The sequence below is a fragment of the Hemiscyllium ocellatum genome, chromosome 10 (genome assembly GCF_020745735.1).
Source record: "Hemiscyllium ocellatum isolate sHemOce1 chromosome 10, sHemOce1.pat.X.cur, whole genome shotgun sequence".
Classification (NCBI taxonomy): Eukaryota; Metazoa; Chordata; class Chondrichthyes; order Orectolobiformes; family Hemiscylliidae; genus Hemiscyllium; species Hemiscyllium ocellatum.
Window position 1 is genome coordinate 107486840 of NC_083410.1, and position 24381 is coordinate 107511220.

Consider the following 24381-nt stretch of genomic DNA (forward strand, 5'->3'; position numbering starts at 1 on the left):
ACCAAAGGTTCAGGTCTGTACTCCAATAGCCAGTTGTTATTAACTGCAAAATTTTGCTTTTATATAGCCCCCAGTATGTAGCAACTTATCTCAAGGAACTTCCAAGAAATATAATAATTAAAGTAGATTCTAAATCAGAGGAGGTAAGAAGAATAGCCAGAAACATGGTTATAGAAGTGCCAGAGGAAGTGGCAATTATAACATTTAAAACACATCTGGGTTGGTATAGGCATTGGAAGAGATTAGAGGGGTATGGGCCAAATGCTGTCAAATGAGACAGGTTTATTTAAGATATCTGATCAGCATGGGTGAGTTGGACTGAAGGGTCTGTATCCATGTTGTGCATCTGTATGACTCTGAGAGTGTTAGGGAGTGAAAAGTGGTGCTGATGGGCAGGGCCTGGGATTCTTAGGAGCCCCTGTACTCCAGTCAGAGGATGCGGTCCTGGGCCAGGAGCAGCACTGGAATCCATGGTTTCTGTTCCTGGCATTGATGATGGGGGAGAGTTAGGGGAGGACATTCTTGAGCTCAAAAGCTAAATGACTATCAAGGTAGCAAGGGAAAGATTCACAAGAAGCTTTACACAGTGGAGTGATCTGGGGCTTGTAGAGTTGAGGAGATCTCAAATACAAAGCAGGACAAGGCCTTGAAAGGAATGAGACATGAAGGCAAGAACTTTAACCTCAAAGCTCAGGTGTAGGAGCCAAAGGTCAGCGAGGAGAAGATCGGATGGGGAACAGGTTTTGAATGTACTTATTATGTGTATGACGTACAGCATTGAATAGTGGAGCTGGGAGGCAACAAAGGTAGCAATATGAGTGTTGCAAAAGCAGATGAGATAAGGTGGAGACCGGAAATGTTCTAGATGTGGAAATAGGTGTCTGTAGGAAAGGGGATATGTGGTGCAAGGAGGTCTTGCTTAATCTGCAGTATTGGAAACTACCCTATCAGTACTTTTAATGGTATTGCTAAGACTGCATTGAATAAAGGAATGTCAAAGATAATTGACAGCTAGTATGTCCTAATTGGTGACATTGACCCCTGTACTGCCAGAATTCCCTGCAGGCCTTGACATGCTTATCTGGCAACTCCCTGTTCCGACAACAAAGAGTTAGATGCAGGGCTGTTTCACAATCCTGGAGGTGTGGCCTGCCTCACCTAGATTTCATTGTGCAGTTTTGGCTCCTTCACTTAAGACAGCGCATGTTTATATTGGAGGCAATTCAGGGAAGTTCACTCGGCTGATTCCTGTGATAAAGGGATTGGTCTTGTGAGAAAAGTTTGAGCAGGTTGTCCCTGTACTGACTGGCTTTTAGAAGAATTAGAGGTGATATTATTGAAGCATGGATTTGACGAGGTAAATGCTGAGAGGATGTTTCCCCTAATGGAGGAATCTAGAACAAGGGAGCATAGTTTCGGAATAGGAGGAAGATGAGGAATTACTCTTCCCAATCGTGTGGCATTCTCCATCCCAGAGAGCAGTGGAGGTTAAGTCATTGAATATATTCAGGGTGGAGTGAGTCCAACTTTTGATTGACTAGAGGACTGAGGGTTTGGGGGAGAGGCAGGAAAGTGGAGTTAAATAGCTGGAATCAGTTGAGCTATGATTTTTTTTGACTGATAAAGTAGGCTTGAGGTCCTACTCACTCCTACCCTTGTTTCTCATGTCCTTTTGTGTTTTCCTGCAGTACTGGCTTGCTTTGTTTGTCTACTTGCAGGAGTTTCAGCCCCATTCTGAAAGGGGGGTTCACCTCTTTGCAGACTCATTGACTTCTGGACATGTTTCAGAGAGCTACGGCAATTATATCACAATGACTTTAAAGTGGATCCAGTACAGATTCACTCGAATGACTCCAGGGCTAGTAGGGTTAAATGCTTAGGAGAGGTTGTGTAGAGAAGGTTTATCTTTCCTTCAATGTTTAAAAAAAATGAATTGATTTACTGGAGACTTTTAGAGGATTTTATTGTGTCAGTAGAGAGAAACTATTTCCTCTGAAGTCAGGGAGCCAGCAGAGAACAACAGAGGGTAACCCTCAGTTACAGCCAATGGTGAAATTAGGAGGCTCTTAACAGAAATGGAAATGGAATTCTGGAGTTCACTCTGTGAAAGTAGGGGTATGGATTATTTTATAGCTAGTCATACACTTATTGAAGCAGGAGTCAATCTGCCATCTGAAGCTGTTTATTTGCATTTATAGTTCAATACAAATTCCAGTCTGCTCTCTCTTCCTCCTGACCTACTGTAAATATGTGCTCCAGTCAGCATCTGCTGTTCTCTATTTTCTCTGGAGCATGGTTTGGTTTATTCTTAAAGGGACCAGCATTTATAACATGGTCAGGATTAATTGGACATTTCAAAACTCAGATAGACTTTTGTTCAGCTGGGTTAAGGGATACAGAACAAAGGAGGGTAGGTGGAGTCAAAGTATATTCTGGATTAGTGGTGCTGGAAGGGCACAGCAGTTCAGGCAGCATCCAAGGAGCAGCCTGAACTGCTGTGCTTTTCCAGCACCACTAATCCAGAATCTGGTTTCCATTGTTTTTATGGAGTCAAAGTATAGATCAGGCATGATCAGGCTGAATGGTGAAACAGGCCTAAAGGGTTGAATGGCCTATTTCTATCTACAGCTGTCATCAAGTATGATTAGGTGTTAGGTTCCTTTGTCATCTCCCTGCAGTTCTGTGTTTGCATTTTACTTCCCCCTTATTTATTGGAACAACTTAGTTCCCTCATCATTCAATATTTGTGACAACCTCAAATGGGTTTCAATGTCAATGAATTATTACAACAGAGAATGGGAACATTTGGCCATTGCGTAAGTGTTGGCTCTCCGAATAAGCCTCTCACTTAATTCCATTCGTGAGTTTTCTCTCCATAATTCTGAACTATCTTTGTTTTCAGGTAATGATCCAATTTCCTCTTGATAATCTCAACTGAACATGCCCCCTCCATACTCTTAGGCAGTTCATTCCATATTCTTAATTGCTCACTCAGTGAAAATGTTTTTCCTCCTGTCACCATTGCTTCTTTTGCCTATTATCTTATCCTCTGCTTCTCAATCCTTCCACCAACAAGAACCATTTCTCCCTGACTACTCTGTCCAGACCCCTCATGATTTGAACACCTCTATCAGATCTCATCTCAACCATCTTCAAGGAAAATTGTTGCAAACTCTCCAATATACCCACTTGACTGGAGTCTTTTCCAGGGGCTTTAAGAACTTTTTCAAGAAGTGGCAGTCCCTTTAATTGATAGTTTCTCTTTGAGTTGCCTGGAAATCTGGATTCTTCAAGTTCAGTGGGCTCCCTGTGTAGATTCAGCTTGGCACCTGGAGCTTTGTGAATGTACTGACCTGGGAGTGTTGAGTACAAATTGCAGAACATCCTGTTTAAAAAGAGGCTCCATTGGAAAAATTTAGGTTTTAGGCCAAGTGAGATGGTTGATGCGTTAGTGAATGTACAGTGCAATGGAACAACAGCAACTTTCATTTATATAGCACCTTTAACTGAGTAACAAGTCCCAAGGAGCTTTCCAGGAGCTTTATCAAACAAAACTTGACATCCAACCTCACTGGGAGATATTGGACCAGATGGCTGAAAGCTTAAATGATACGGCGAGGTAGACCTTCAAAGGAAAGAAAAGGACTTGCATTATATAAACAACCTTTCAGGATGTCTCATGGGGTTATATGCTGCTGAAGTGCTTTTTGAAGTATGGTCTCAGCTGTAACAGGGGAGGTCAATTTGTCAATTACAGTTTCCCCAAACAGTAATTTGACAATGATCTGGCAGACTGTTATTGGGCTGTTCATTGAGGCTGTTCTCTTTTCCCCTTTCTATTTCTCTCCCAAGCCAAAAGGTTATACTGCAATGCCACTAAATCTTTTGATCATGGATTTCTACACATTTGGTGTCCAGGTGTGCCCATTGCTTGGGCAGACGATAAATTCTTAGATATAAAATGCTTGCTGCAGGAATGGCTCATGCTTTGTGCAACTACATTGTGTAGTTGGTACTACTTTGAAAACTATACATTTTAATGATGTCTTTGATTTGTTTTGCAGGCAACCTTGACAAACACATTCAGCTTGAGAGTTTAGTCGCCCAGTTTTTGGGTGTAGAGGCAGCAATGACGTTCGGGATGGGCTTTGCAACCAATTCAATGAACATCCCTGCTCTAGTTGGGAAGGTGAGCTGTTGCTTGTTATAAGCTGGTCCACATCTACTTCTGCAGTCTAAATTTTCTGGAGATTAGAAGAATGAGAGGCATTCTCAATGGAGCACAGAAGTTCCTGAAGGGGCTTGCTGGGGTAGACACTGACAGATTATTTCCCCCTAGCTAGACAATTAAAAACAAAGGAGTGCAGTCTCAGAAAAAGATAAAAAAATCTTCACTCTTACTTTTCACAGTGAGTCTATGGAGTTCTGTGCCCCAGAGGTTTATGGAATCTCCACTGTTGAATACATTTAAAATTGGAATATATGAATTTTAGTGTCTCAGGGATATGAGAGATGGATAGAGTTGAAGCCCAAGAATAGCTATGATCAGTGTTCCCCTTAGGCTAAGCACGTGCACTGTTGTAAATGCATCTTCCCTAGAGACAGTAGACGATTAACCTGTTTCTACGCCAAGATCCAATGTAAAGAAAAAGAGAAATGGAATCTGTCATCATGAATATTGCAATAAATTTACAGCTCCCCCCCCAAGGAGAATTATGCTAACACCACTACAAAATAATTGAAGATGCATAGTTAGGTTCAGTGGCACTAATTTACAGTTAATGAGTCAGGTCTGCTTAATAATTTGACTCTAAAATCAGATACAGTGATCACCTCCAAACTCAATACATCTAAAAGGCCAGAGAGAGAGAAATCCTTTGATTTGTAGTAGGATTTGGAAGCTGGGGGATAGTCTCTGTTCCTAATCTAGAATGTGACCACAGCAGCCACTTTAATACACTCTGGATTTGGAGGTGTGTAATGCTGAGAAAATTCAGTGTCGTGTAACTCTGCTGCAGAAAAGAATGAATGTCAGTCATAGCTCAGTCAGCACACACTCCCTGTGCGAGATTCCCAGTTCAAGTTCCTCCTCGGGGCTTGAGTACAAAAATTGTGATTTCATTGCAGCGCTTAGAGGGTTCTGCGCTTTTGGAGAAAATGTTTACCGAGTTCCCTCAGGTAAAAGATCCTGTGGTAATTTATCCTCAAGGGAGTTGAGGGTTGAAGGGTGTCAGACATGAAAGTTGAGGCTGCAATCGGATCAGCAGTGATCTTATTGAATAGTAGAGCAGGCTTGATAGGCTGAACGACCTATTCCTGCCAATATTTCTGATCTTGTGAACCACGATATGCGCAGGAAAAAAAACCAGTGAAAGGCAATGAATAAATAAAATGAATGTCCAGAATGACTTCTCCATCACATCTCTTAAGCCTTCCCTACACCCTAAATTGTCAGACAGCTTATCCGCTATCCAGGTCTCCTCTCCAAAATCCTTTTCCTCATTACTGACTATTTCCCCCTCCCTGGCAAAATACAACATTAAGCCATTCCATTCACAACCTTGGTGTTACCTTTGACCCTGAGATGAGGTGCTAACTTCAATTTTGCACCAGTGCTAAGATCACTTTTTAAAATTTCTTTTACTGCAAGTGGTAGTCACTCGTAAGGCCAGCATTTGCCATCCTTCCCTAATTGCCCTTGAACTTAGTGGCTTGCTCAGTCATTTGAGGGCCTTTAAGAATTACCCACATTGCTATGGAGTCCCATGTAAACCAGAAAGGGTGAGGAAGGCAAATTTCTTTCCCTAAAGGACATTGGTGAATCAGATGTTTTCTTACAACAAACATTGGTTCCGTGATCGCCATTAGCCTAGCCTTTAATTTCAGAATTTTCCATCTGACATGGTAGAATTTGAACCCAGGTCCAGAGTTCCAGATTATTAAACCAGTGACATTACTACTATGTTTACCCCTCTCCATATAATCTCCCAGCTTCATCTCTGTTTCAGCTCATCTAAAAAGGCCATTTGTGCTGTTATTACCTCTTGACTAGATTTTTGCAATGGCTGATCTCCCACATTCTGCCCATAAATTTGATCTCATCTAAAACACTTATACCCTACGTTCCATTCCCCTATTAAGTGTGCTCACTGACCTACACCGGCTCCCTGTTAAACAGGACATCGATTTTTAAGTTCATAGCCATGTTTCTAAATTCCTCTGTGAACCCATCCATCTCTAATTCTGTAACATATTTCAATCCACAACCTTCTGAGATCATCTCTAATTCTGACCATTCAAGCATCCCTGATTTTAATCACTTTGCTATTGGCTGGTGTGCCTTCAAATACTCAGACACTGGGTTTTATGAGTTCCCTCCCTTAACCTTTACTTCGCTATCTCATTTTTCCCCTTTTTGACAGTTCTCATTGACAGCTTTTGGCCAGCTACCCTAATATCATCATAAAAGATTGGTGCCGTGCTGCCATTTTATAATGGTCCAGTGAAACATCTTTGGATGCTTCACTTCTTTAAAGGTGTTTGATAAATATGTATTGTTGTTGTTGTCGTCATTAATCAATTTGATGAAACTCTCAGCATAATTGGTCAATTTTCTTTTGAAAGGAACACCATTGAAATGATGATTTTCCTGCAGGGAGTCAATGCAATTCGTATGAAAACTCCAAAACTGCCATTGAAATACCTAAAAGAAGGCGATACAAGTAGTTGAGCTGGCCTCTGATAAAGAGAAGTTAATATTAAATCCATGCTTCATTCCTCTCTAAAGCAGTCATGTCTCTTGGGACGCATTGACAAACACAAACAACAGCTCCACTGGAAATTTTCCCTGCCCAGCCAGTGAAAACATAACAGCACAAAAATCAGTGAACATTTAAGGTCTCTGCCATCCTTTACTTTGATGCCAAATCACCCAGCCACAACCCATCAACTCTTGATATGTTGCCATCAAAGGAAGATAGCTTTATCTATTTTGGGTGTACTCATGCGCACATTGAACTCTCCAAAAGCAGGTGCAGAGCAGGCAAAAGGCCAGATAATAGCTCTGTCTACTCTGCAGAGTATTCACCCGTAGGAGGACCTTGCCTATTGGATGGAGAATCACACCCCTCGTTCTCTATTGTGGAACCTGCTGTCCATGTGACCCAAATCAACGGAATAAAAGTCTCTTCGGAGTAATCAGTTTGAGGCAGCTTGTCCTTCCAGTTGTTAACACTAAGCAGCTTCCAATTCACCTGCTCCCCATTGACAATTCTCATCATCGCTCAATATGCAATTTTTTAAGACATTAATTTATAAGGTGAGGCCATCGCTGTCAAGGTCAGCATTTATCCCCAACCCTAACTGTCCTCAAGAATATAATGGTGCACTGACTCCTTGAACTGTTGCAGTTCATGTGGTGTGAGTACACTGACAGTGCTGACAGGGAGAGAATTTCAGGATTTTGACTGTGACAGTGGTATGTGGCTTAGAGGGGAACTTGCAGGAGGTGGTGTTCCCATGTATCTAATGCCCCTTGTCCTTCTGGTTGGTTGAAATCATGAGTTTGGAAGGTGCTTTCTAAGGAGCCTTGGTGAATTGCTTCAATGTGCCTTGAATAAGGTATACACTGCTGCTACTGTGTCAGTAGTGGGGGGAGCGGATGTGGTGGTGATCAACCGGCTGCTTGGTCCTGAATTATATTGCGCTTCCTTGAATGTTGTTGGAGTTGCACTCATCCAGGCAAGTGTGGAGTTTCCATCACATTTAAGAGTTGAGCCTTGTAGATGATGAACAAACATTGAGGAGACAGCTGCTATCACAGGATTCCCAAACTCTGACCAGTTCTTATAGCCATGGTGTTTCTATGGTCCAGTTCGGTTTTTGTGACCCCTGGATTGTTGATGGTGGAGCGGTTCAGCAATGGTAATGCCATTGAGCGTAAGAAATTGGAATTTAGTCAAGAAGAAATTGGGTATTGCTAATGTTTGCCTCATCAAGAATAGAGAAAGATTATCATTATCATCAGAGTCATTCAGGACAGAAACTGACCCTTTGGTCCAATTAGTCTACGCTGACCACAATCTCAAACTAAACTACTCCCATCTGCCTGTGCTTGGCCCATGTCCCTCCAAATCTTGCTTATTTGTATACTTATCTAAATGTCTTTAAAATGTTATAACTGTACCTGCATTCATCACTTTCTCCGGAAGTTCATTCCGCACACAAACCACTGTTCAAAACGAAATTGCAGCTCTTGTCGTTTTTAAATCTTTCTCCTCTCATCTTAAAAATATGCCCCTGGTCTTAAAATTCCCCACCTTAGGGAAAAGGTACCCACCATTTGCCTTATCTATACCCCTCGTGATTTTATAAACCTCTATATGGTCATCTCTTAACTTCCTACGCTCCAATGAAAAATGTACCAGTCCATCCAGCGCCTCCTTATAACCCAAACCCTCCATTCCCAGCAACATTCTGTTAAATCTCTTCTGAACCCTCTCCTAAATAATATCCTTTCTATAACATAGAGACCAGAAGAGGACTCCCCAACATCCCGTACAACCTCAATGGAATATCCCAGCTCCTATACTCAAAGACAAGCGTGCTCAACACCTTCTTAACCACCCTATCTATATGTGATGCAGATTTCAAAGAATTATGTATCTGAACCTCGGTGTCTCTATTCTACAACACTACCCAAGGCCCTGCTTTTAACTTTATAAGTCTTGCCTTTGTTTATTTTACCAAAATCCAATACTTCACATTTATCCAAATTAGGCTCATCAGTTTGAATCACATTAACATTAATCTTCGAATATAGTATGCAAGCCCCTACATGCTTCATAATCACCGAAAACCAAAGTTTCCAGTATTTCACAAATTATATGATAAGGAACCAAGGAGGATTAAGGTTATTTAATTTTTGAAGATCATTTTTTTCTTGAATATATCTCTCATGAATGTTCAGAATTTTGTGTATTTTCAATTCCACTTAGCAAAGATTCGTGGAGAAGACAGAAATTGTTTTTGTACATTGTTTTAAAATTGCTTCAGTCACACTGAAATGAAGCAGTCAATTGATTGTAAGCTCCAGGATGTTAACACCTTTTCAATGTCTTTCAATGCAGGGCTGCCTTATTCTGAGCGATGAGTTGAACCACACTTCTCTTATCCTGGGTGCTCGTTTGTCAGGAGCCATCATCCGAGTATTTAAACACAACAGTGAGTACTGGCATTGCGTCAGTCTTTACACCTGATACATCTGACTGAACCTGCGATGAAAGAATTACCTTATGAGGAAAGGTTGACAGTTTGGGCCTGAATCAATTTGAGTTTAGAAGAATTAGAGGTAATCTTTATTGAGGCACTGAAGATTCTGATGAGTCTTGACAGGGTGTACTGAGACGATGTTTCCACTTGTGGATGCAATTTAAAACTAAATAATCACCAATTTAAGGTAGAAATTGAGAAATTGTATCTCCATGGGTCATGAGTCTGCGGAATTTTTTTAACCCACCAGGGAGCAGTGGAGATGGGCCGTTGAATATTTTCATGGCAGAGGTTGACAAATAAACAAGTCCAAGGTTATCAAGGGTGTGCAAGAAGGTGGAGTTGAGACCATCTTCAGATTAACCGTAATCTTACTGAGTGACAGAGACGGCTTGAGGGACCAAACGGCCTATTCCTGCTGCCAATTCCCATGTTGTTATGAAAATGCAGAGGTTTGATTTTGGTTTGTAGGGAATCAATGAACTTCAGAATCAAGGGCATGGTGAAGTGATTATAATTTCAAGAATTAGTTATTCTTAAATTATCAGTGTTACAGGTCAAGTATCTTTAAACATTGTTCAGCTTCTCGTGGGCTTCGGTTAGATTTACAGCTTGCGTAGAATCATGGAATTCAGCCTATCATGCTTATATTGAGTTGTCTGGTTAGGACTGTGACTCTATTTCTTCCATCGTCCTGTAATTCCTTTTCTCCCTTTGACCATTTTATCTGATTCTCTGTTGACTTTCTGTGGATCTGGTTTCACCATCTATCCAGTCAACTCATTTCAGATCACATCAATTCACTTTGAAAACAAAAAGCTTTTTCCTCAACTTGCACCAGGTGTTTAGGTCCATCGCTTTAAATGTATCTCTTTTAGTTACTAACCCCTCTTTCACAAGGAAAACTTTGCCAATAATTACCCTTATCAAAAGGAATGATATTCCACATCTCTTCTTACCGCCCCCCCCCCCGCCCCCCCCACTCCGCACCACCACCAAACCCCCTCAATGGACATCAATGACCAGGACAAGCTGCCTGGCTGATGTCACTATACTGAAGATGAGGAGGTGCAGACTAGGATTGGCATTGTGGAAGTTCCCATTTATGGCAGTATCTATGGAGTCGGTCCACTCAACTGCTACTGAATCACTCTGTCTCCCACTGCTGCACTTCCTAGGGAGTGGCCAAATGAGTACTACTGAAGAAGCTTAGGAAAGAACAAGGCTCTCTGTCAGATTGTAGAAAATTATAAATGAAAAATAGCCAGTGGGGGAGGGCTAGTAAGTGGCATCGCCCTCTGACTCCAGTGTCCTGAGGACAAAGTTGGGGTGGTGTTTAAAGGAGGTGTCAGTGCCCCTGTGGGAAGGGTGGAAACCTGATGTCACTAAGATCCCTGAAGCAACAGCATATAGTCACCGATTAGCCCTTCAAGTGGTTCTGATTTGCTGCCTTCAAGCAGCCTTCTCTGGCAAGGATGCGATGCTTGGAAAGGGAAACACATTGGAGAGCCAATCCCAAAGAAAGTCACTGGGAACCACAGGTTCCATAAGTACTTGGGTATTTCTAAAAAGGTGCAAGATTCAAACAATATTCACATTCTTTATTATCATGCCATTTGTTTACATGAATGAAAATTGAGTTGCATTCCAGTCTTTGTGGAGCTGTTGAGCGACTCTGTAAAATTTTAATCAAGTTAAGGCATGCACTTGCAGCATTGTCAAGTAATTTGCCAGTGAGGGATGGGGATTCCTCCTGCAGTCTTTCCTAAAGTTGTCTTTAGCTGATTGTAGAGCCGGTGTGATAGTATACATCCTCGGGATCCCATTTCAAACATGCAAACAGAGGTTTCAAAGCCAGGCGATAGATTGTAACCTGGAGCGCTGAACTTGAGAATCTATTGAACAAATAATAAGGAGCAGCCATCTATGGGAATGAATATGTTGAAGTCTTGCATCATAATGGTATATGTGATAGATGCGTTATTAGGCAGGCTGATGTGAGGTCTTTAGGCAACTTTAAACCTTCATTTTGGGTCTGCACAAGATAGAAGCAAATTGCAAAGAATGTAGGAAAGCAAATTCCATAAAATTTTCATTTTTCTATATTTCATTTAATGTGGGTTCTAATAGTAAGGCCAGCATTTGTTGCCCATCTCTAATTCCCCTTGTACTGAGTGACTTGCTAGGCTATTTCACCGGGCTATTAAGAGTCAACCATGCTGCTGTGGGTCTGGACTGACATGAAAGCCAGATCAGGTAAGGATGTTAGTGGGGTTTTTAAATGAGTCACAGTCACCATCAGCCATGCGTCGCTACCGCACCAGACCTCCCTCCGGATCCTCCGCTCCACCCTTGCAGCCATGCGTCGCTACCTAAACTCTTCAGCCACGTCCTCAAACAGACTCGCTACCACAGCCACATCTCCTTCCTCAGCACCTGCCTACGGAACCGACTGATCCCACACGGTCTCCGAACTACGTTCCAACCAACAAAATTTGGACCCAACCAGGACAACCTGTACCTACAACAAATCCGAAGCCTCCAGCACCAGACCTCCCTCCGGATCCTCCGCTCCACCCTTGCAGCCATGCGTCGCTACAACTAACCTGCAGGACCACAACGCCTCAGGTTTCTCCACCCCCACGCCGTCTTTCGTCACTACACGTAACCCCGCCCTCACGCAAACCTTTGTCACCACGCGTAACCCCGCCCCCACGCCGACTTTCGCCACCACACGTAACCCCGCGTCCACGCTTATTTCCGTCACGACGCATGACCCCGCCCCCACACCGAGCAACGTCACCACGTCTAACCCCGCCCCTACATCGATCTCTGTCCCCACTCCTAACCCCACCCCCACCCCAGCTCCAGTCCCACACCAGGTCCTAGCTCCCAGCCTTGCCGGATCTTCACCATCCCTCCAGACCTCCCCCTCTCTGAGGATGAAAGATCAGTCCTCAGCAGCGGCCTCACCTTCATTCCCCTACGTCCTCGAATCAATGAGTTCAACACGCGGCGAGATATTGAACAATTCTTCCGCCGCCTTCGCCTCCGTGCCTACTTTCACAACCAAGACTCCCGCCCACCCTCTGACGACCCCTTCTCCCGCCTCCAACACACCCCATCCACCTGGACACCCCGTGCTGGCCTCTTACCCGCCCTCGATCTATTTATAGCCAACTGCCGCCGTGACATTAACCGACTCAACCTGTCCACCCCTCTCACCCACTCCAACCTCTCACCCTCAGAACGTGCAGCCCTCCACTCCCTCCGCTCCAATCCCAACCTCACCATCAAACCGGCAGACAAGGGAGGCGCGGTAGTAGTTTGGTGCACCGACCTTTATACCGCTGAGGCCAAACGACACCTCTTATCGCCCCCTCGACCTCGACCCCACCTCCCACCACCAAACCATCATCTCCCAGACTATCCACAACCTCATCACCTCAGGGATCTCCCATCCACCGCCTCCAACCTCATAGTCCCACAACCCCGCACCGCCCGTTTCTATCTCCTGCCCAAAATCCACAAACCTGAATGCCCCGGCTGACCCATTGTCTAAGCTTGCTCCTGCCCCACCGAACTCATCTCCACATACCTTGACACGGTTCTGTCCCCTTTAGTCCAAGAACTCCCCACCTACGTTCGGGGCACCACCCACGCCCTCCACCTCCTCCAGGATTTTCGCTTCCCCGGTCCCCAACGCCTTATTTTCACGATGGACATCCAGTCCCTGTACACCTCCATCCCCCATCACGAAGGACTCAAAGCCCTCCGCTTCTTCCTTTCCCGCCGCACCAACCAGTACCCTTCCACTGACACCCTCCTTCGACTGACTGAACTGGTCCTCACCCTGAATAACTTCTCTTTTCAATCCTCCCACTTCCTCCAAACTAAAGGAGTTGCCATGGGCACCCGCATGGGCCCCAGCTATGCCTGTCTCTTCGTAGGATATGTGGAACAGTCCATCTTCCGCAACTACACTGGCACCACCCCCCACCTTTTCCTTCGCTACATTGATGACTGTATCGGCGCTGCCTCGTGCTCCCACGAGGAGGTTGAACTGTTCATCAACTTTACTAACACCTTCCATCCCGATCTCAAATTCACCTGGACTGTCTCAGACTCCTCCCTCCCCTTCCTAGACCTTTCCATTTCTATCTCAGGCGACCGACTCAACACAGACATCTACTATAAACCGACTGACTCCCACAGCTATCTGGACTACACCTCCTCCCACCCTGCCCCCTGTAAAAACTCCATCCCATATTCCCAATTCCTTCGTCTCCGCCGCATCTGCTCCCAGGAGGACCAGTTCCAACACCGCACAACCCAGATGGCCTCCTTCTTCAAGGACCGCAGATTCCCCCCAAACGTGATCGACGATGCCCTCCACCACATCTCCACTTCCCGCTCCTCCAACCGCCACCAAGACAGAACCCCACTGGTTCTCACCTACCACCCCACCAACCTCCGTATACAACGTATCATCCGCCGTCGTTTCCACCACCTCCAAACGGACCCCACCACCAGGGATATATTTCCCTCCCCTCCCCTATCAGCGTTCCGCAAAGACCACTCCCTTCGTGACTCCCTCGTCAGGTCCACACCCCCCACCAACCCAACCTCCACTCCCGGCACCTTCCCCTGCAACCGCAGGAAATGTAAAACTTGCGCCCACACCCCCTCCCTCACTTCCCTCCAAGGCCCCAAGGGATCCTTCCATATCCGCCACAAGTTCACCTGTACCTCCACACACACCATCTATTGCATCCGCTGCACCCGATGTGGCCTCCTACATTGGGGAGACGGGCCGCTTACTTGCGGAACGCTTCAGAGAACACCTCAGGGACGCCCGGACCAACCAACCCAACCATCCCGTGGGTCAACACTTTAACTCTCCCTCCCACTCCACCGAGGACATGCAGATCCTTGGACTCCTCCACCGGCAGAACATAACAACACGACGGCTGGAGGAGGAGCGCCTCATCTTCCGCCTGGGAACCCTCCAACCACAAGGGATGAACTCAGATTTCTCCAGTTTCCTCATTTCCCCTCCCCCCACCTTGTCTCAGTCGGTTCCCTCAATTCAGCACCTCCCTCCTAACCTGCAATCTTCTTCCTAACCTCTCCGCCCCCACCCCACTCCGGCCTATCACCCTCACCTTGACCTCCTTCCACGTATCACATCTCCATCGCCCCTCCCCCAAGTCCCTCCTCCCTACCTTTTATCTTAGCCTGCTTGGCACACTCTTCTCATTCCTGATGAAGGGCTTATGCCCGAAATGTCGAATTTCCTATTCCTTGGATGCTGCCTAACCTGCTGTGCTTTAACCAGCAACACATTTTCAACACAGTCACCATCAGCCTTATATTCCAGAATTATTAATTAAATTTCCACCAACTACTTCTGGGTTGTTACTTCAATGATACTACCACTATATCACTGTGTCTTCACATGCTTAAGGCATCACTGTTCACATGAATAGTATAGTTAACATCAATTGAGAGATTCATTCCAATTTTCCAACAACTCCTCTTTGGGATTAATGGGATTGCTGCTCAAAAGTAGTGGGGTCTAACGTAATGGGCTAAATGTCCTCCTCTCTGTCCTATACATTCACTTGATTCTGTAGTGTTTACTCGCAGTTTTGAAGTATTTTTTAATTTGGTTGCCGTGCCAATCTTGAACACAAGTCAGTAGTGCAGGTCCATCACAATCCCACTGGCTACTGTGGTATATCATTTTATGCTGCTACATTACTTCTGTAGTTGGTGTTTTTGTTACTGTGGAGGCCACCTGGAGTAGTATATCAGCTGGGTGGCCAAATTAATGATTTATATAACCAGGCCAACTTTGTAGGGATCTAAGAATGGAGACATGCATGTCTGATTTTTTTTTTAAAACCCTGAAACTCCCATCTTTTCTTTTATTACTGTTTTGGTTGCTCCTTCCTAACACAATCTTTTGAGTTATGGCTATTCGTTTTAAATAAAACCAGCTTTCTTTTTGGATTCTCTTAATAATCCTTTAGTCAAATTTAGATAGACACTGGCATGAGCCTCATTGCTTTGCCAATAAGTGTTGTTCATTTATAATTACAAAAACAGCCTAGAGAACAATAACTACTTACTTACACAGCACCCCAACATAGCAAACTGCCTGTAAAAACATCTCAGAAGTTACCAAGCAAACTTTGACACTTCCAGATACTAGGGCAGGTGACCAAAAGTTTGTTTAAAGAAAATGGTAGAGAGGTGGGAGGTTTAGAAAGGACATGCCAGAGCTTGGGACCAAGTTTTTGATCAATTGTCCTTGTGTGGTTCAATCAAATTTGGTTTATAGAAGCCCCCGTGAAATATTTTCCTATGCTGAATTATCAGTATAACGTGGGAGTGTTGTCAATTTTGTGTAAAACATAAGCACAGCAACCTGTGCTCAGATGTATAGAACATGCTATTGACATCCTGGGGGTTATGATTGACCTAGATACTAAAATGGAACCTGCCATATAATTTGTGGCTATAACAGTAGGTCAAAGGCAAGGAATTATGCACTCTGACTCACCTTTTGACTCCCCAAAGTATGTCCCACCATCTACAATATACAAGACAGGTGCGTGATGGAATGCATCCCACTTGTCTGGATAAGTGCAACTCCAACAACACTTGAGCTTGACACCATCCAGGGTAAAACAGCTCATTTGATTTGCTTCCCATCCACCATCTTCAATGTTCACATCCTTCACCATCAGCACACAATGGCAGTGATATATACCAAATATATAAACCTCTGCAGCAACTCTCCAAAGTTCTTTCAACAACACCTTTCAAATCCACAGCCTCTAATTCTCACTATGGGATTGTAAAGTGAGATATTTCAGACAGTTTTAAAATAGTTTTTGCTAACTAAAGAGTCAGCCACGGTGGAGGAAAAGGGTTGGTTACTTGAGTTATGTCAAAGTAGTCTGATTTTAATGCTTTGCTGAATTATAACTGGAAACTAATACTGAGGTTGTTTATCGTATCAGGATCTGAAAGGTTTAATACTGAGGAGTGCCAGAAGCACCAGTCATACTGATGCCACATGAACTCTGGGCAGAGCAGTTAAGGATCCGAAAGGAATGAGACCTAACATCCTCAATCTCTGTAACAATGTCTATCTCAGTGCTGTAACTATTTGCTAATGTGAAATCAGTTATGTCTCAACGATAAAAGCCTATTACAGATAATGGTTTTCCTCAACCACATGAATCCCTATACCAAGATGGTGGCAGCAAACTTACCACATAGTGGGGTGCAAACTTGGTTTAGTCTAACAACAATTTGGTGACTGTATTCCTTTCCACCAACCTCCAATGCTACTTCTGTAAGTCATAAAGAATAGAACAAATAAAAAAAAACTAGCTTTTTATCATATGTGCAAGCTTTCTTGGAAGTATGTTATTGCTTTGGACTCTGCTTGAAAATGATTTAGTAAACATAGTACTGGGGCAGTGACATGTACACAAACTTTTCAGACAGTATTAGCTATAATCTAAGCAGAAGATGAATCGTTTGTTCTGTACTCACTGACCATTTGAGAGGGCAATCTAATTGTAGATCCAGTGCAAGTTCAGCCAGTCTCCTGGCCTAACCACAAACTGGTACATGATTCCAAATGCCAGATTTAGTGGTCGCTTGTTGTCTTTCCCCATTGCATAACACCATGACTGAGTGCTGACTTCATTCCTGATTTCACTGGGCAATTAAAAGAGAACATAATGAGAATTTCAAGAAGTTTCAGGATTAAGTCCTTTCCTTTTAAAGGGATGGGAATGTGGTAGTTTAGTGTGTCCATCAAGACTTTGACTTTTCTGGCATTTATCTTTTAGTATTACGTGTAAACAGTTCAATTAATAAAGCCAGATTATGTAGCTGAATCTGAAATTCGACCTTCTATGAAGACCTTATTTATTTGCCAGTTGTCAACAACAGAGGACTGCAAAGTTTAACATTGTGCTGGCACTGCACTTTATAATTGTAAGGTGTGTTCGCACCTCTGTGTTTGTCAATCCACCATGAACACATCAAAGGAATTGATTACCTTCCCATAATGTAGCCACAGACTGACTCATTGATTCTGGTTCATTTTGCAGCCTATTAAATTCTGTATGCCACACTGCTGTGTAATACTTAAATGAGGCATGCCTGGAAATAGATGTGCAAGAAACATTACCACTGTTCTCCAATCGCTTTGTGTAGCTACCCATTTCCTCCAAGTTCTCAGCACTGATTCCTGATTTCAATTGCTTCACTGTTGGAGTGCAATAGCTGTGTGCCTTCAACTGCCTGTACCCCCAAATTAAATTCTGTTCCTAAACATGACTGAGTAAGGGAGTTAAGGAGAGTATTAGGTTGAAAGAAAAAGCATATAACGAGGCCAAATTCAGGGAGAGCCCTGAAGGCTGGGTGAAATTCAGAATCCAGCAAAGGAAGACAAAAGCTAATAAAAAAAAACCTATGGGGGCAAATGAGCACCAATATAGAAGCTGATCAGAGTTTTCTTAAAAAAAGAAGCAAGAGGTCAAAGTGAACGTAATCCCTTAGAAAATGAATCTGGCTAGTTTTGGGGAACAAGGAAATGGCAGAGGAGTTGAACGCATATTTTGCATCAGTCATCAAAGAGGAGGATACTAGAAGCATTCCATTAATACCAAAGAATACAAGGAAGGAATTAGCTACCATCACTAGAGAAGTGGTATTAGACAAATTAAGGAGGCTAAATAACATAAGACTATAAGATATTGGAGCAAATTTAGGTCCATTGAATCTGCACCATCATTCATTCATTCATGGCTAGCACTAAGTTCTCCTGCCTTCTCGAGTAACCCTTAATCTCTTTGCTAATCAAGAACATATCTATCTCTGTCTTAAATACACTCAATGACTCCATAGCCTTCTGCATCAATGAGCTTGAGCTCCACGGATTCACCACCCTCTGGCTGAAGAAATGCTTATCTCCATTCTAAAAGATTGTCCTTTTACCATAGGCTGGGTTCTCTGATCCTAGTGCCTTCTGTAGTGGAAACATCATCTCTATGTCTACTCTGCCCAGGCCCCTCAGTATTCTGTCAGCTTCAGTGAAATTACTCACATTCACACACTCACTGAAACACTCATTTCTGGATCATTCTTGTAAACAGACTATGTTAGGGAACAGGATCATTCAGGAAGCTGAGGGGGTAATAGAGAGGAGTTCTAGGGAAGCATTCACACCTACGTTACAGGATAAAGGTAGCTAGGTGACTGTCAGGAGAGGGAAAGGAAACAAGAATAGATAGACATTGCAGGGACCCTCTGTGGCATTCCCCCTCAACAAAAGTATACCATTTTGGATACTGTCAGGGGGGTGGGGGAATGACCTACCGGGGAAAGCCTCAGCAGCAAAGTCCCTGGCATGTAGTCTGGCTCTATGGCTCAAAAAGGAAGAGAGGAGAACAGGAGAGCGATAGTAGTAGGAGTTTCAAAAGTGAGAGGAACAGATAGGAGATTCTGTGGTCGTGAACGGGGATATCTCTGATCGAGTCTACAGGATCTCTAAAGGAGGAGAGACAGAGCAGCCAGAAGTCATGATACACATCAGTACCAATGACATAGCTCGGAAAAGTGATGAGGACTTCAAAAGAGAATATAGGGAGTTAGGTTGGAAGCTAAAAGGCAGGGCGAGCAAAATAGTAATCTCAGGATTGCTACCAGTGCCACGTGCTAGTAAGGCTCAGAACATAGAACAAGTGCAAAAGAACACATGGCTCCAGGGTTGGTGTAAGAGGGAGGGCTTCAGAAATGTGGATCATTGGGATACCTTCATGAGGAAGATGGGACTTGTACAAGAAAGATTAGTTGCACCTGAACTGGAGGGGTACCGATATTCTGGGCGGGACGTTTGCTGGAGCTCTTTAGGAAGGTTTAAACTCGTTTGGCAGGGGTGTGGAAACGAACTACCCATCTGAGGATGGAATAGCTAATGAACGGCCAGATACAATGTGCAGGGGAGTCTGTGAGGAGAGATAGACAGTTGATAGGGCAAAGGTGCAGTCAGTGTGATGGGTTGAAGTGTGTCTATTTTAACGCAAGAAATATCAGGAATAAGATGAATTTGGAGCATGGATCAGTACTTGGACTTATGATGTGGCCATTATGGAGACTTAGATATCACAGGGACAGGAATTGTTGGATGTTCCAGGGTTCAGATGTTTCAAAAGGAATAGAGGAGGTGGTAAGAGGTGGGAAAGTGGCATTGCTAATCAGGAATAGTATCATACCTGCAGAAAGGGAGGTCATCGAGGAGGGTTTATCTACAGAGTCAGTATGGGTGGAAGTCAGAAACAGGAAATGGGCAGTCATTTTATTGGGAGTTTTGTATAGACCTCCTAGTAGTAATAGACACAGGGGAGCAGATTAGGAGGCAGATTTTTGAAAGGTGCAGAAGTAACAGGGTTGTTGTCATGGGTGACTTTAACTTCCCTAATATTGATTGGACCCTTCTTAGTTCAGATAGTTTGGATGGAGGAGTTTTTGTCAGCTGTGTCCAGGAAGGATTCCTGACTCTATGTAGGTAGGCCGACTAGAGGGGAGATCTTTTTGGATTTAGTGCTTGGCAATGAACCAGGCCAGGTGTTAGATCTCTTGGTGGGAGAGCATTTCAGTGATAGTGATCACAACTCCCTGACCTTTACTATAGGAGCAGATGTTTGGGAAAAGTATTTAAATGGGGGAGGGAGAATTAAGGGAGGGACTGGGGTGGCAAAATTGGGAACAGATGTTCTCTGAAATGCATGCCAGAATGTTGAGGTTGTTTAGGGAGCACTTACTGATGGTGCTGGATAGGTTTGTCCCATTGAGGCAAGGAAGGGATGGTGGGGCAAAGGAATCTTGGGTCACAAGGGATGTGGAAAATCTAGTCAAGAGGAAGAAGGAACTTACTTAAGATTGAGGTAGTAAGGATCAGACAGGGCTCTAGAGCGTTATAAGGTAACCAAGAAAGAACTGAAGAATGGACTTGAGAGATAGAAGGGGCCATGAAAAAGCTTTAGAAGGTGGGATTAAGGAAAACCCTTAGGCATTCTACACTTACGTGATGAACAAGAGGATGGTCAGAGTGAGGGTAGGGCTGATCAAGGATAGTCGAGGAACTTGTGCCTGGAGTCATAGGAAGTAGGGGAGGTCCTTAATGAATACTTTGTAGTATTCACAACTGAGAAGCCCCTTGATGTTTGTGAGGACAGTGTCAAATAGTTGATGTTAAGAAGGAGGATGTGCTGAAACATTTGGATAGATAAGTCCCTTGGGCCAGACAGTATATACCCAAGGTTACTACAGGAAATGAGGGGTTACACCCGAAACATTGCTGTCTGGTGTGCTGTGTTCTCCAGCCTCCTGCCCGCCTACTTAGGATGCAGAACTGGCCTGACAAGTGGCAGATAGAGTTCAACCTGGAAAAGCGTGAAGTGTTTCATTTTGGAATTTGAATACAGGATTAAAGGCAGGATTCTTGGCAGTGTGGAGGAACAGAGGGATCTTGGGGTCCATGTCCATAGATCCCTCAAAGTTGCTGCTCGGGTTGACAGGGTTGTTAAGGCGTACAGTGTGTTGGCTTTCCTTTATAGGAATATTGAGTTTTAAGGGCCATGAGGTTATGCTGCAGCTCTATAGAGTCTTGATTAGCCCACACTTGGAGTATTGTGTTCAGTTCTGGTCATGTCATTATAGGAAGGGTGTGGAAGCTTTCGAGATGGTGCAGAGGAGATTTACCAGGATGCTGCCTGCACTGGAGGGCATATCTTATGAAGAAAGGTTGGTGGCGCTAGGGCTTTTCTAACTGGAGCGAAGAATGGTGAAAGGTGACTTTTTAGCTTGATAGAGGTGTATAAGATGATGAGAGGAATAGATAGAGTGAATAGTTAAAGACTTTTCCCAGGGCAGAAATGGCTATCACGAGAGGGCATAACGTTAAGGTGATTGGAGGGACGTTTAGGGGAGATGTCAGAGGTCAGCTCATTATACAGAGTGGTGGGTGCGTGGAATGCACTGCCAGCGGTAGTAGCAGAGTCAGATACTTTAGAGACATCTAAGCGACTCTTGGATAGGCACATAGATGATTGTAAAATGAAGGATATGTCAGTTAGTTTGATCTTAGAGTAGAATAAAAGGTTGGCACAACATCGAGAGCTGAAGGGCCTGTACTGTTCTATGTTCTATGTTAGCTAGTTTTGAGAAGATTTGTTCTATGTTTTATACTCTATGTTCTAAACCTCCTCTAGATTTTCTCCAGCACTAAATGCACTTAAAACCCATGGCCCTGATGGCTTACATCCTAGGATCTTAAAAGAGTTAGGTACAGAGGTAGTGAATATATTGATTGTAATTTTCTAAAAATCATTGGATTCTGGAAAAATACCAGAGGCGTGGAAAACTGCTAATCTGATTCAAAAAGGGAAGGAGGCAGAAAGCAGGTAACTACAGGCCGATTAACCTAATATCTATTGTTTGAAAAGTTATTGGAATCCATGGTTAAGGAAGTAATAGCACATTTGGAAATATTCTAATCAAGCAGAGTCAAATTACTTCAAGAAAGCGAAATCATATCTTCCTCAAAAAACTAGAATAAATCAGTAAGTCTCAACCAGAGTGGATAGAGGAGAATCATTTACTGTGTTGTATTTGGACTTGCAGAAAGTGTTCGACTTGGTAATTCACAAAAGGTTAAGTCACAAAAGAAGAGTCCATGATGTTGGAGCTAGTATATTGGCATGAATAGAGAATTGACTAATGGGCAGTCAGTGAGTGGGGTAAGGGTTCTTTTTCAGGTTGGTGACCAGTGGGGTTCCACAGGGATCAGTGCTGGGATCACAACAAATTTGCAGACAGCACAAAAATAATTGGAAAGGCAGGTTGTGACAGGGTTGCAAACAGTTGACAGGGAGATATCAATAGGTTAAGTAAGTGGGCAAAAATTTTGGTAAATGAACTATAATGTGGGAAAATAGGGAGAACAAAAGAATATTATTTAAATGGACCAAAACTGCAAAAAGCTACAACATAAAAGAACTTGAGGTTACTTGTGTATGAAATACAAAGCTAGTATAGAGGAGCAGTGGGTAATCAGGAAGGCTAATGGATTAGGTGGAGGTGGGTACTGCAGATGCTGGAGATTAGGGTCAAGATTAGAGTGCTGCTGGAAAAGCATAGATCAGGAAAATCGATATTTCAGGCAAAAGCCCTTCATCAGGAACACTTCGGGTTTTTGCCCGAAATACCGCTTTTCCTACTCCTTGGATGCTGCCTGATCTGTGCTTTTCCAGCACCACTGTAATCAAGGCTAATGGAATGTTGATCCTTATTTCAAGGGGAGTGAAGTATAAGAGTAGGATGGTCTTACTGTGGCTGTGGAACATGCTGGTGAGATCACATCTGAGGTACTGAGTACTTTTCGTATATTTATTTTAAGAAAATGTTATTTCATTGGAGGCAGTTCGAAAAAGTTTGAGGATCCCTGCTATTGAGGGATTGTCTTATGAGTAAAGGTTAAACAGGTTGGGACTGTACTCACTGGAGTCGAAAAGCATGCCACTGGAAAAGCACAGCAGGTCAGGCAGCTTCGAGGAGCAACAGAATCGATGTTTCAGGCATAAGATGAAGGACTGATGCCTGAACATGATTCACCTGTTCATTGGATGCTGCTTGACCTCTTGTGCTTTTCCAGCACCATGTTTTTCAACTCTGATTCTCCAGTCCTCACTTTCTCCCTGTACTCACTGGAGTTTGGAAGGACAGATGATCCTGTTGAAACACATGGAATTTTTAAGGGTAAATGTCTTAAGCTTGATAGAGAGAGGATGTTTCCCCTCATGGGAGAGTCCAGGACCAGAGGGCATTGTCTCAGAATAAAGGAGTACCAATTTCTCAAAAGTTGTGTCTTTGGAACTCCTTGTCGCAGCAAGCTGTGGGGGCAGAGTCTTTGAGTATTCTTAAGGCTGAGATAAATTGTTGATCGGTAGAGGAATCAGGGCTTTTGTGGAAAATACAAGCCAAGTGGATTAGTGTGTCGGATCGGCCATGATCCTACTGAATGGTGGAGCAGACTTAAGGGGCTGAATGGCCTATTCCTGTTACTATTTCTTGGGTCTTAAAACACACTATCTTGTTTACTTCCTTTAAGACACTCCTTAAAAGCTATCTCCTTTGACCAAGATTTTAGTTATCTGTCCTAAAACCACCTGATGTGCCATGATATCACATTCCATTTTAGATGATTCCTGGCCTAAGCACAGAGGCCTCAGCCGGTTGTTCGGCCCTGATGCCCCTCCTGTTCTGTGCTCTGCCAAGAGGTGATGATTGAACGGTTCTTGAAGCAAATTAGGGTACGGGGCTGCAGGGTTTTGGCTGAGGTCAGGTTTATATAGAGTGGTGAGTGGGAGAGCAGCCAGGAGTGCATCGAAATAATCAGCTCCAGGGGAAACCATTGAGGTATGAGGTTCCTCCTTCCAATTGTGTTTGCCTTTTTTAAAAAAAACATACAAGACCATTGCCTGCTCAAACCCGCCCTAATTAAACTGGGCGTGTTGGTATGAGAGAGTAATCTAAAATTGCTCATGTATCTTTGCAGTTTTCCTTTAGCTTATTCAAGTTAACAGAAGATGTTTGGGATGCCTATTCTGTTTGCAATCAACATCTCACAAGGATATAGAATTCCTCTTTACTCGAGATAAAACAGGGATTCTGACGAGGCTAAAGCAACAGCAGGTTTAGGCATTCAAAGGTGAATAAATTATTCCTTCTACACAGTGTGAAAACGCTTGTAGATGTATAGGATGTCAAAATTACTCATTGCATGGAAAGGAATGTAGCAGGACTGGCTAGACATGGTGCGGCTTAAGCAGTTACAACACAAAACATTGAATGGAAGTGGGTGAGGCGAGTTAAAGGCACACTATGAACTGATATTCAGATTTGGCAGAGAAAGGGAGCGTTCTGCTAGTCTTGGCAGGGGCTTCTGTGTTGGGGATAGATCTTGTCTTACAACTGCTGGAGGACACCACCTACAGTGATGTTAGTTGAGACACACTTCAG

General features: G+C 43.6%; 1 protein-coding gene across 1 annotated transcript in view; it reads left to right on the forward strand.

The window, feature by feature from the left end:
- Positions 1-24381, forward strand: part of sptlc3 (serine palmitoyltransferase, long chain base subunit 3) — a 107098-nt gene that overhangs the window by 45517 nt on the left and 37200 nt on the right. The window contains exons 5-6 of the mRNA XM_060831168.1: positions 4065-4189; positions 9129-9222. Of these exons, the coding sequence (XP_060687151.1) occupies positions 4065-4189; positions 9129-9222 (219 nt within the window). The remainder of the gene's footprint in view (positions 1-4064; positions 4190-9128; positions 9223-24381) is intronic.